At 44.6% G+C, this 12,091-nt stretch overlaps 1 protein-coding gene across 4 annotated transcripts in view; it reads right to left on the reverse strand.

Moving 5' to 3' along the window:
- The window catches only part of ASPSCR1 (ASPSCR1 tether for SLC2A4, UBX domain containing), a 138,205-nt gene that overhangs the window by 39,152 nt on the left and 86,962 nt on the right, over positions 1–12,091 (reverse strand). For 3 of the 4 annotated variants that reach the window (XM_042449345.1, XM_042449348.1, XM_042449346.1), the window contains exons 10-11: positions 8,173–8,254; positions 6,810–6,876 (exon numbers count right to left, since the gene is read on the reverse strand). In XM_042449345.1, coding sequence (XP_042305279.1) covers positions 6,810–6,876; positions 8,173–8,254 — 149 coding nt within the window. Of the gene's footprint in view, positions 1–4,325; positions 5,144–6,809; positions 6,877–8,172; positions 8,255–12,091 lie in introns of those variants that run through there. The other variant, XM_042449347.1, reaches the window with a different exon arrangement.

The following is a 12,091-nucleotide window of genomic DNA, read 5'->3' on the forward strand; positions in this document are numbered from 1 at the left end:
CAGACATGTTGAAAGAGTGTCAGCCTCTTAGACTGCCTGTCATAGAATCATAGAGTCATAGAATTGGAAGAGACCACAAGGACCATCCAGTAAAACCCTCTGGCATGCAGGAAATCACAATCTAAGCATCCCCAACAGATGGCCATCCAGCCTCTGTTTAAAGACCTTTAAGGAAAGAGATTCCACTACACTCCAAGGGAGTGTCTTCCACTGTTGAACAGCCCTTACTGTCAGGAAGTTCCTTCTAATGTTGAGGTGGAATCTCTTTTCCTGTAGCTTGCATCCACTGTTCCAGGTCCTAGTCTCTGGAGCAGCAGAAAACAAGCTTGCTCCCTCCTCAATATGACATCCCTTCAAATATTTAAACAGGGCTATCATATCACCTCTTAATCTTATCTTCTCCAGAGTAAACATATCCAGCTGTCTAAGTCGTTCCTCATAGGGCATGGTTTCCAGACCCTTCATCATTTTGGTTGTCCTCCTTTGGACACGCTCCAGTTTCTCAACATCCTTTTTGAATTGTGGTGCCCAGAACTGGACACAATATTCCAAGTGGAGCCTATTATTTCCCTTGATCTAGACACTATACTTTTATTGATGCAGTCTAAAATTGCCTTGGCCTTTTCAGCTGCCGCGTCACACTGTTGACTCATGTTCAACTTGTGGTCTACTTGGATTCCTAGATCTCTTTCACATGTAGTCTCGTTCAGCCAGGTGTCCCTCATCCTATATCTGTGTGTTTCATTTTTCCGCCCTAAGTGCAGTACCTTACATTTCTCTGTGTTGAATTTCATTTTGTTAGCTTTGGCCTTGAGGTGGTCAATGAAGTGGTTAAACAGGCTTTATTATTGAGGTGGTCAATCACCGAAAGAAACTATTCTTGTAGCGGAGGAAATCTTAGGCATGCCAAGTAGGCTATGACTGCGGTCGTGGAAATAAGACCTAGGAGGCACTGAATGTCTCTTGCTGTAGAATGGTTCATGTGGAGAATGAATTGAAAGTGGGCCTAAAGAGCTTCTGCCTTTCTGGTGGACAAATAGACTCGAGCCATAATAGAGGCCAGATATGTACCTATATACTCTATCACTCTGACCTGTTCTAAGATGGACCTGGACGGATGCATTGTTGTTGACCTTTATTTATAAAGCGCTGTAAATTTACACAGCGCTGTACATACAATCTTTTAATTAGACGGTTCCCTGCCCTCAGGCTTACAATCTAAAAAGACACAACACAAAAGGAGAAGGGAATGGTGGTGGGGAAGGGGATTAGGTCCAGCAGTTCATGTCTCCCTCTGAGGCCTGGACCAAGGCAGATGGAATGGAGGGAAGACTTGGCTTCTTGGAGCTCGCCTGCCTCCCTCTCCCTCAAGATGGTGAATGAAGGGAGGGCTTGTCTTCTTCCAGGCAGGTCTGGTGGAACTAGCCTGCCTCTCTCTCCCTCAAGATGGTGGATGAAGGGAGGGCTTCATTGAAGGTGAAGTGAAGAAACTTGTGGTGCTGAGGTTGGATGGTGATGTGAAAATAAGCATCTTTAAAGTCGATAGATGCAAATCAATCCCCTTGATGGAGAAAGGGGAGGATGGATTGAAAGATTACCATCTTGAACTTGTGTGGCATGATGTAGTGCAGCGGTTCCCAACCTGTGGGTCATGACCCCTTTGGGGATCGAACAACCCTTTCTTGGGGGTCACCAGGTTGGGACTTGCCCCCATCCTCCTCTACGTGGCCAGGTCTCCTATGGCTTGCCACCGCCGCTGCGATTGCGTGGGGCTGCCACCTCCTCCTCCACGCCGCCGCCACTGCAACCGCATCAGTGGCAACGGAAGCCCACATGATGGCAGCAGTGGCGGCAGGCCAGAGGAGGCCTGAGCACCTGGAGGAGGAGGAAGAGGGGTGCCTCCTCCTCCTCCACACAGCTGCCACCACCCCAATTATGGCAGCGGTGACGACGGAAGCCCTGTGTGATGGTGGCGGCGACGGCAGGCCAGAGGAAGGCTGGCTGTGTGGAGGAGGAGGAGGAGGAGGAGGGGTGAGGAAGAGAAGGTGGCGCTTTCAGCGGTTTTTGCAACTGGAGGTCCCGTCCTTTCTTCCAGCCGGTGGTCTCTGATTGGTTGGGAGACCAGGAAGGGGTGGGACTTCCAGCCACAAAGGCTACTGGGGCTTGTAGGCAGCCGGAAATCCCACCCCTTCCTGGCCTCCCAGTCAATCAGGGAGGCTGCCGCGTGGGACTTCTGGCCACAAGGAGGTCGCAGCCCAACAAAGGCTGGGAACTGCTTATGTAGTGGTTGACAGCCCGTAGATTGAGTTTGGGGTAGAGATTGTCATCTTTTTGGCACCATGAAATATTTGCAGAAATAACTGTCCATCTTGCATCTGTCTGGGATATGCTGAATGGCGCTTTTCTCAAGCAGGGAGGAGATCTCCTCTTGGAGAAGAGGGGAGGATGGAGTAGAGCAAAAAATGCTGAGGGGTGGAGTACTTGCAAACTCTATGGCTTAACACAAGCGTACAATGGTTAGTACAGTGGACCCTTGTTATACGCTGGGGTTTGGTTCCAAGATCCCCCGTGTATAACAAAATCCGTGTATGCTCAAGTCCCATTAAATATAATGACATAGCAAAATGGTGTCCCTTAGAAAAAATGGAAAATCAAGGTAAATTTATACTTTTTTGGAACATTTTCAAACCGTGTATGCTTGAATCCATGTATAAAAAATCCGTGTATAAGAAGGGCCGACTGTACCCAGGTGTTTGTTGTGATTTGGTACAAGTTGTTGTAAAAGTGCTGAATTTTAGAAAAGTGAGACTGGTTGAAATAATAATAATAATAATAATAATAACAACAACAATAATAATTTATACCCCGCTCTTCAGCCAAAAGGCTATCAGAGCGGCTTACAAATTGTTAATTAGACATGATGGTGTCGTCCCCATAAATCAGCCAAAAGTGGGATTTAGAGGATGAGGACTTTTTGGAGGACTGTTGTTGTTGCTGTCCTTGGGGATAACACTGTTTGTAGGGCCTCTGAGAGCCCCTGTATTGGGTAGAGGCTGCAGACCGAGATCTGAAGTAGTTGGAAAAGGCAGGCTGGGGGCACCACAGTTGTTTACAGTATTGTTGTTTTGACCAGTGACCCCCAATCTCTTGCCCGTAAGACGTGCCTTTCCCATTGTGTCCAGAGACTTGTCAGTTTTTTGCCACAAAAAGCCTGTCACCTTCAAAGGGCAGATTCTCAATACACTTCTTTGCTTCGTCGGTGAGATCAATAGATCTGAGCCAAGCATAATGATGGAGTGCCAGTGCACCTGACATCACTTTGGCCGCACAGTCCACCGAGTGTCTAGCTGAGTAGATTTCATAGAATCATAGAATTGTAGAGTTGGAAGAGACCACAAGGGCCATCCAGTCCAACCCCCTGCCATGCAGGAACTCTCAAACAAAGCATACCTGATTTGTTGGCTGTCCAAATAGAGAGCCTCTGTGTAGAAGTCAAGGGCAGCTGTCTTTTGTTCTCCTGGCAAGAAGGGGATGAAAGCAGCCATCTTGTCCCACAAAAACTTGGGACCCATGCAAGTTTGCATGTTACTCATCTTAGCAGAAAAGGCAGCCGAGGAGAAGAAGCGTCATCCAAAAATATCACTGTGTCTACCCTGTCAACTGGCCAGAAGATTTAGATGTAGACTCAACCACCAAGGAGATAGGAGTAGGGTGGGTGAAGAGATAAGCTGCTGTGTTAGGTTGAACCTTGTAAAGACCTTCTAGCTTCTTTGAAGCAGGTGGCATAGATGAAGGTTTTACCCAAGAAAGGTTCATGATGTCTGACAATAAGGCTAGAAAGAAAAGGACAGCTGGTGAAACTGAAGTAGTATTGATGATCTGGAACACAGGATCTCTCACCGACTTAAGAGCAACCTCAACTTGAAGCCCTATGGCTCAAACCATTCTCTGAATCACATCAGAGAAGAGGTGAACCTTCTCGTTTGGGGAATGAGGTGTGGTGTCTTCGATTTCTTCCTGAGGGGATGCAATAACAGGAGAAGATGAAGCTGGTGACAATTCTGTGTTCTAAGCCAACTCCTCAGTAGATTGCTAAGGCATAGAAGGAGTAGTGTGATAGCTGGAGGAGGCATTGATTGAAGCATCAACATCGAAGACACACTGAATCAGCATCAGAATCAACATCAACAGTGGAATCTGAGCTGCTAACATTGACTGAACAGGAGATGCAGGCGTTCGAAAGGGGATGCGTTGATTGCGATTTCCTGCATGGCAGGGGGTTGGACTGGATGGCCCTTGTGTTCTCTTCCAACTCCATAATTCTATAATTCTATGAGAGACCGTAGCAGTAGTGCGAGGCAAAGGTGAAGGTGCTCTGGTGAAGCCTAGACTCAAATCGGGGTTGATGAACATGGTGTGGAGAGATACTTCATGGTGGCTGATGGTGAGAGTGAGAGCCTGTAAGCCCTAGCTGGAGAGGCAAATATCTGCGATGGCACAGAGACAGGTACCAGTGGCAGTGGAGAGACCATCGGCAGCAGAGATGGAGTGGGCGCCGAAGCCAGTGGTACTGAAGCACTCAGAGATGCTGAGGTCAAGACCCCTGATGTTGAGTCTGTAAGGATGATTGAGATGGGGGCTGAGATGACGGTGATAGTATCGATGCCGGGAACAAAAAATCCATAGCAGTATCTAAGCCAGTTGCCACATCGAGACCAGCATGGAGGTGGGAGCAGCCATTGAGGCCGAAGAGGTGGTAGACGGAACAGATAACTTAGCCCCGTGTTTCTTCTTGGCCTTATCAGCATTACGGTCACTAGAGATGTCAGGCCTTTTCTTGGTCTTGTGAGGCTGTTTCTCCTGGGAGGCAGAAGGAACCTCCTACAGAGAAGGAGACTGACCAGCAGATGGCATAGTAATGTCCGGAGACATAGAGGAAACAGGATCTAAAGCGCTTGATGGCAAGGACCTCAGTGTCAAGGAAGGTGCTGTCGATGTTAACTTTGGGGCTGAAGGACTCGATGTCGAACTCAGTATCAACAGAGAAGATAGTGCCGTTGCCAATGTTTTAGAGAGCTTAGGGATCCGAGGGAGTTTTGAGATGGGCACCAAAGCCAAAGATCAGATTGAGAAGATGATTTCTCTGCAACAGAAAGGGAATGTTCCCAACAAAAATATTTTAAGTGTTGGGCCCAGCTGCGTACATCACATTGGTAAAATAGTGACAAATATTACAGTGATTGGTAACGTAACCCTCACCCCAAAAAAATGGCATTTAGAATGTCCATCAGTGAGGGACACCGTTCTACTACAAGAAACGCAGAGCTTAAACAAAGAGTTGGAGGCCATAAGAGACCTAGAAGCAAGGAGCCCAGCCAGGCAAAATTACAAGAAAAAAAAACCTCGCTTAAAGCTCTGAAGGGCAATGTTGACAAGCACAATGAAGAATCAAAGAATAAACTAACTACTGTACACGAGAGGACTCAGCTAGAGAGCAATCTGAAAGGAGTGTTTCTCTTGCGGCAGACAAAAGAGAACTGAAGGAAGAGCTAGACTGGTGGGATTGGGCATGCTCAGTACTCAAGAGTGGGTTGGGGCTTTCTGCCAATCTGCTCAGTTTTCAGCTTCTGAATGGACTCTCTGCGCAGGCACAAACCCTATTGTGTAAAGCACAGAGACCACAAAGAAGAACCACTTCAATGCTGTGATCTCAACACCAATTTAATGAGTGCTTTGATTCATATTGTGGAAGTAGTAAAAGGAGATAGCCCAATTGATCAGCACCTTTTAAAGGTCCAACTCCCTTTTCCCTCCTAATCTTCTGCGTTCATCTTTACTAAGCATTATCATTTTTTCCAGTGAGTCATGTTGTTTCATGACATGTCCAAAGTATGTTAGCCTCAGCATAGTCATTTGGCCTTCGCAAAGAGAAATTCCTGTTGACACAAGATGTGTGACTGTGAAACAGACTACCTAAGAAGGCTCTAGAATCTCCTTTGCTACAGGTTTTAGCCAGTCAGTAATTGCTACTGGGGATGCATTCAACTAGATGTCTCTAAATAGCAAATGGCTAGAATTGCCTGCTCAGACTTTCTATTTGGGATGTGCTAATTTCCTCAACCCAGCAAACTGGAAATAAGGTAGAAAATATAAACATCACACCAAGGAGCAGAAGTTGCTGAATCCTACCATGGGCAACCTGGCAGAGACAGCTGATGAAAACAGTCACCCAAACTGCTACTCTTGGGTCTCAGAAGGAACAAACATTCAATGGGAGAAATAGACACTTGGTTTTATAGACATGAATGGGTGCCCCCCCCCCAAAAAAAGGCAGAAAGTTGAGTGTGAGCCTTGCAATGGTGCAGGAAGTTCTAGCCATTTGCTATTTAGAGGTCCAGGAAGCATGGATTTGCTTTTGATTCCTGGCACATTTAAAAGTAGTGGTTGATTCAAATTCTCTCCAACTCATATTTCCAGCTCTGGAGCGCTGGTTGACACCATACTGAACCAACACCCTGTTGTTCAGCAGCCTCATGTGGTGACTAATGTTGCAGTAAAAGGCCTGGAAGAGAACCACTAGGTAGTTATCAGGAGGAACATACCCTGCTTAGAGAACATTCTCGGCTCTCCTCCATACAACACAATGCCTATGTTCTCAGCTTTGGAAGCACCACCCAAATAAAGCAATGACTTGCATTAAAACGTAAATTATTTTCAGAGACAAACACTAGGCCCAACAGCAAGGAACTGTTCCTTTGTTTCAATGTCTCTTAACATTAGCAGCTGCTGGACAGCAGATAAATTCTTACCTGTTTCACTAGGGTGGAAGAAGCCTTGTAGAATATAACGATCTGGGAAGTAAACTCGCAATACCACCTAGATGAAGACAAAGAGGCATAAATCTACTGAAGTAAACTGTACATTTGTGGATGATGTTCTGTATTTTGGAGTAACATCAGCTCATTCTCAAAAATGTGCATCTTTCTATGAATGGAATTTATATTTGAATGTTGACCTCTGACTACGACCAGTCAAGAACAACAGTGGTTAACTGAGGTAATAAAGTGGGTGAACCTGAACTATCAATCAAAAAGTCCCAGGCTGCATCCACACTGCAAAAACAATCCAGTTTGATACTACTTTAACTGCCATGTCTGAATGCTATGGAATTCTGGGAATTGTAGTTTTGTGAGCCATTTACCCTTTTCTGTCAGAGAGCTCTGGTGCTACAACGAATTACAATTCGCAGAATTACATAGCACTTAACCATAGCAGTTAAAATAATGTCAAACGGGATTATTTCTGCAGTGCAGATGCAGCCCCAATTCAAATCTTGCTTCTGCAACAAACTTACTAGGTGGGTTTACTCAAGGTTTTGTTGCCCTGAGTCTCTCTAACTCAGGCTTCTCAATCGTAATATAGGAATACAGTTGTCCCTCCACATTTGCAGCTTTGACTTGTGGATTTTATTATGTGTGCTTTTGATAAATATGTTTTCCCTATGAACCTCTAGGTCCTCCAACTCAACTCTGCCAGAGGTTAACCATAGAGTTGTGCTGGAAAACCTAAAAGTTCCTAGAGAAAACACTTCTCTAGGCATTTCCAACATGATTTTATAATCAAACTTTGGCAGATGTTGACCACAGAGTTGCACTAGAAGACCTGGAGATTCCCAGAGAGGTGTTAGAATACTGTTTTTTTTATTTGCAGTTATTCCACATTCACAGGCATCCTTCACCCCAGTGAATGTGAAGGGACTACTGTACTACAGACAGCCAGTAGGCGTAACATTATATGAAAGTTTTTCATCAGTCTCAAAAACCTAAGTACTAACATAGTTTCATGATGGATTCTATCACTATAGTAAGTAGTAGGGAAATCTGGGGGCAGAGAACAAGGGCAGCAGAACTGAATAAACCCTGGCACTTATCCAGCCTTAAGAATCTTACTATGGTGAAAGCTAAAGCCAGCAAAGTATATTTGCCATTTAAGTCATTATCCCTGGTCGGCATATTACCCTGGCAAGTTGAAGGAAAGAGAAATCAATGGTGGTCACAGTTTGATGAAGGATTTTTCTCAAGGCCACAAAGTATTAAGCATCAAAACACAGCCAGCAAATTACTTATTTTTGTACATTCCAATTTTTGTGAAACATTCAAAGCAAAAATTTACCTTTGGATAACGCTCTAACTTCTCCTTCATTTGAGCTTCTCGCTGTGCCTGTGTCATCAAGGGTGCTTCTTCTAGACGCTTCCTAGGAAAACTGGAGACTTAGCAGGCCAACACAATCAATAAAGCAAAACTGCAAGCTGTGTAGCTACTTCACCCAATCTGGTTAACTATCTCATCATCTGAGGAAGTAGACTGAAGTCTACGAAAGTTCATGCTGCCAATTTTTTTCTTTCAGTTAATCTCAAAGGTGCTACAAGATCTCTCTATATACTATTTCATCATCTGTGTACATATATTTTGACACTGTTTACTACCATCCACATCTGTGCAAAAATCTCCCTAACAGGCTAGAGTTTACTAAAACAGAATGGTAAAAAGTATAAATATGGACTATTTTGTTGAGGATGTTTTATTTATCTTTTAAACTTTTTGTTGTTTTAAAAATGATTTTAATGAACTTTATGAGGTGACTTTAATTGTTTTTAAATGTTATTATAAAGGTTTTTAATTCGCTATTTCCGGAAGCTGCCTTGGGTCTCACTCTGGGAGAAAAGTGTCATATAAGTTAAATAATATAATGTAATATAGGCAGCAAGTCATTTTAGCCAATCCTGTCTGCTAGATTTCATCTGGACTAACAACTCTTTGAAAGCACCCTTCTCCCGTTTGGCTTATATTGTGTCCCAACAAACCACAGAACTAGTGGTCTGCACCAACAGTGTATGTCTTTACAGCTAATTCAGGTGAGTTTTTGAAATACTCAACTGTACAATTTGTTCTTGATCGAAAGATAAACACTGATTGCTAATAGCTTGATCACACTCTCAGTCCCAGAAAACACCACTGTAGGGCCACCTTAGGGTCACCATAAATTGGAAACTATCTGAAGGCCCGCAACATGTATTCCTGCCATATTTCCCACTTATATAGAAAACAAATAGTAACAAGCATGTATGTTGAAACTACATTGTGTGTGTGTGTGTGTGTGTTTGTGTGTGTGTGTTCCTTCAAGTCATCTGTAAACTTATGGCAACCACATTAATTTCATAGGGCAGTGGTTCCCAACCTGGGGGTCGCGACCCCTTCTCGGGGGCCGCCAGGTTGGGAATCTCAATCGCCTCCCCCTCCCCTTCTCCCTGCGGGTGTCGGCGCAGGAGCAGGCATCAGCGGGGAAGGGGGCGGGGCTCCCTCCTTTCCCTTTTTCCCTGTGCATGCCCGCGCTGGCGTGGGCACGCACAAAAAGGAAGTGGCGAGGGGGGTCGCCTCCTCCTCTCCCTTCCTTCCTGCGGGTGCAGCCACCCATGGGGAGGAAGGGGCGAGGAGGTTGCCTCCTCCTCTCCCTTCCTTCCCGCGGGTGCAGCCACCCGCGAGGGGGAAGGGGCGGGGGTCGCCTCCTCCTCTCCCTTCCTTCCCATGGGTGCAGCCACCCGCAGGGAGGAAGGGGCGGGGGCCGCCTCCTCCTCTTCTCCCTGGGGCTGCCAGGCAACCGCGGGGAGAAGGGGACGGGACTGCAAACCCCACCCCCTTTCCCTCTGCGGCCTCCCAACCAATCAAGGAGGCCGCAGGCGGGACTTTCGTCCCCAATGGGGGGTCGCGGCCCAAGAAAGGTTGGGAACCACTGTCATAGGGTATTCTTAGACAAGGAATACTTAAGAAGTGGTCTACCAATTCCTTATATGGGTATTTATATTTTTTTAAATTCCTTGCATAACCTCCTCCTAACATGTATGACTCACTTTCTTTTCAAAGGACACAGTAATCTGAAAACATCCTAGTGTTAAGGATGGGATGTGGGTATGGAAGCACTTACAGATCTCAAAAGAAGGCCAAACCCTTTAACTAGAGATACTGCACTGAGCATGGGCTTGGACCTGATGGCCCACGAAGCCCCTTCCAGCTCTATGATTCTATGAACTTTAAACAACTCAATTCAACCTGAGTATGGTACAACGAAATGCCATACCACAATACCAAAGGAATGATTGGAAGTTTAAAAGGGAAGTTTGATTCATCTGACATTTAACTGAAATTGTTGATTCACTAAGGCTGGTGAGAGAGAAAGGGTTTATTGTACTCAGAGAATGTACAAAAACAATTTAGAGGTGTTGTTAGAACCTTCTTGTTTAAATCCCAGTTCCACAGTTTAATTTTGTCTGTTCTGAGAAATGATATAACAATCTTTCTTCAAATTATCTTTTTTAGTTCACTATCAATTTTTTAAACTTCTGTTTTTTCAAAGTAGCCTTTAATGGAAGAATAATGCCTGCACACACCGATATAGTCCCGACATCAGTAAATGTCAGTAGTTCACAAGTTTACAAAAGTACAGTTTGTTAATCTGTAATTCTGGCTTGTCATGTGGTCATTATTGAATACACAAACAGGTTGTTCAGCACTAGTCTAGAACTGATCAGAATCTTCTCGAGTTAGGAATCCTCCCCAGTCCACATGTCTAGATGAGATTTCTGCTGATGCCTTCAGTTCCTGGTCTACAGGCATGGAAGAATCGAGAAGCAAGTGACCAATCTGTACCAAGGGCCATTATCACATCTCTGGGCATCAACTACAATTGTTTCTTTCTTTCTTGGAACCTCACTTGTGACGAGCAGCTGATGATCTGTGGACTGGTACCAATCCATGGACCAGCAGTTTATAACTGTTGTAGGTCTCCAAAATTTAGCTTTGCCTTGTTTGGTAATGTTGAGTTTTTGTCCTGACTTGCTCTAATGCCAAGACAGTAATGCTGAATAACAGCTAATCAACAGTAACACTGACTGATGGTTGGACCCAGATAGCTGCTCTGCAATGTCATGGAGGGGAACTCTTGTAAGGAAGGCAATAGAGGCTACCATGGTTCTGGTGAAAAGACTACAGGGATTCAGAGGGGTCAGCCATTTGAATAGTTCATATGACAGGTGGATAGATGCCATGACACAGCCAGATGTTGCTTGGACAATGGAACAGCCTTCCAAGGGCCAGACTAGCAGATGAACAGTGTGATAGATGACCAGAAAGGCCTGGCCTAAATATAGAATGCCAGAGCCTTATGAAGATCTGAGTAGGGACAGATTTGGTAGGAAGACAGGAAAAACAATATTCTGAGAGATGGAAAACTGCAACATAACCTTGGTAGAATGATAATAAGCACTTTTTCATTAGTACTTTTTCACAATGAAACTACAGTTGTTGGGAGTAATCATGCTTGGGGATATGGAGTACAATAGCTCATCTGCCACACATCACTGCTGCTGCAAGGACATTTGTTTTCACTGATAGATTAAAAGCACAGGTAGTCAACAGCTCAAACGGCTTTCTCATTTGAGTAAGTTTAGAGACTATGACACGTTAAGTCCCACACTTGAACATGACCAGAAATTGAGATGAAAGTTTTCAAAATCTTTAAGAAATGCCTCAAATACAGGATGGGAGTACTGGGATGTCCCAAAAGAGATGGAAAGTAACCTAATATGGCCACCAGAAAGGCACAGGACCAATCCTTTGTCACCAGGAAGAGAAGCACTTCAAGTAGTCTTGCAGTTGTCAGAGGAATGTCTTTCTCTGTAAGATGTGTTTAATTTTAAACAGCATGAATTGCAAGAAGAAGATCTATGATCTCTTTGGGTCACTGTCTACACCTCTGGTAGGAAAGACAAATAAATCTGTTGGTTAATGGTAAACTCTTGAGGTCCAAGTGACGCACCCTGCTTTGTTGCTGTGTTAACAGATCAAAGATCACTGGTAGGAAACAAAATGTGTTCTTGAATAGTAGAAGCGAAAAGATGACCATGGGGTCATTAGGTACAGTGGTACCTCGGGATACGAAATACCCAGGTTACGAAATTTTCGGGATATGAAAAAATCCCATAGGGAATTATTGTTTCGGGTTACGAATGTTTTTTCGGGTTACGAAAAAACTTTT

The sequence above is a fragment of the Sceloporus undulatus genome, chromosome 2 (assembly GCF_019175285.1).
Source record: "Sceloporus undulatus isolate JIND9_A2432 ecotype Alabama chromosome 2, SceUnd_v1.1, whole genome shotgun sequence".
In the NCBI taxonomy this organism is placed as follows: domain Eukaryota; kingdom Metazoa; phylum Chordata; class Lepidosauria; order Squamata; family Phrynosomatidae; genus Sceloporus; species Sceloporus undulatus.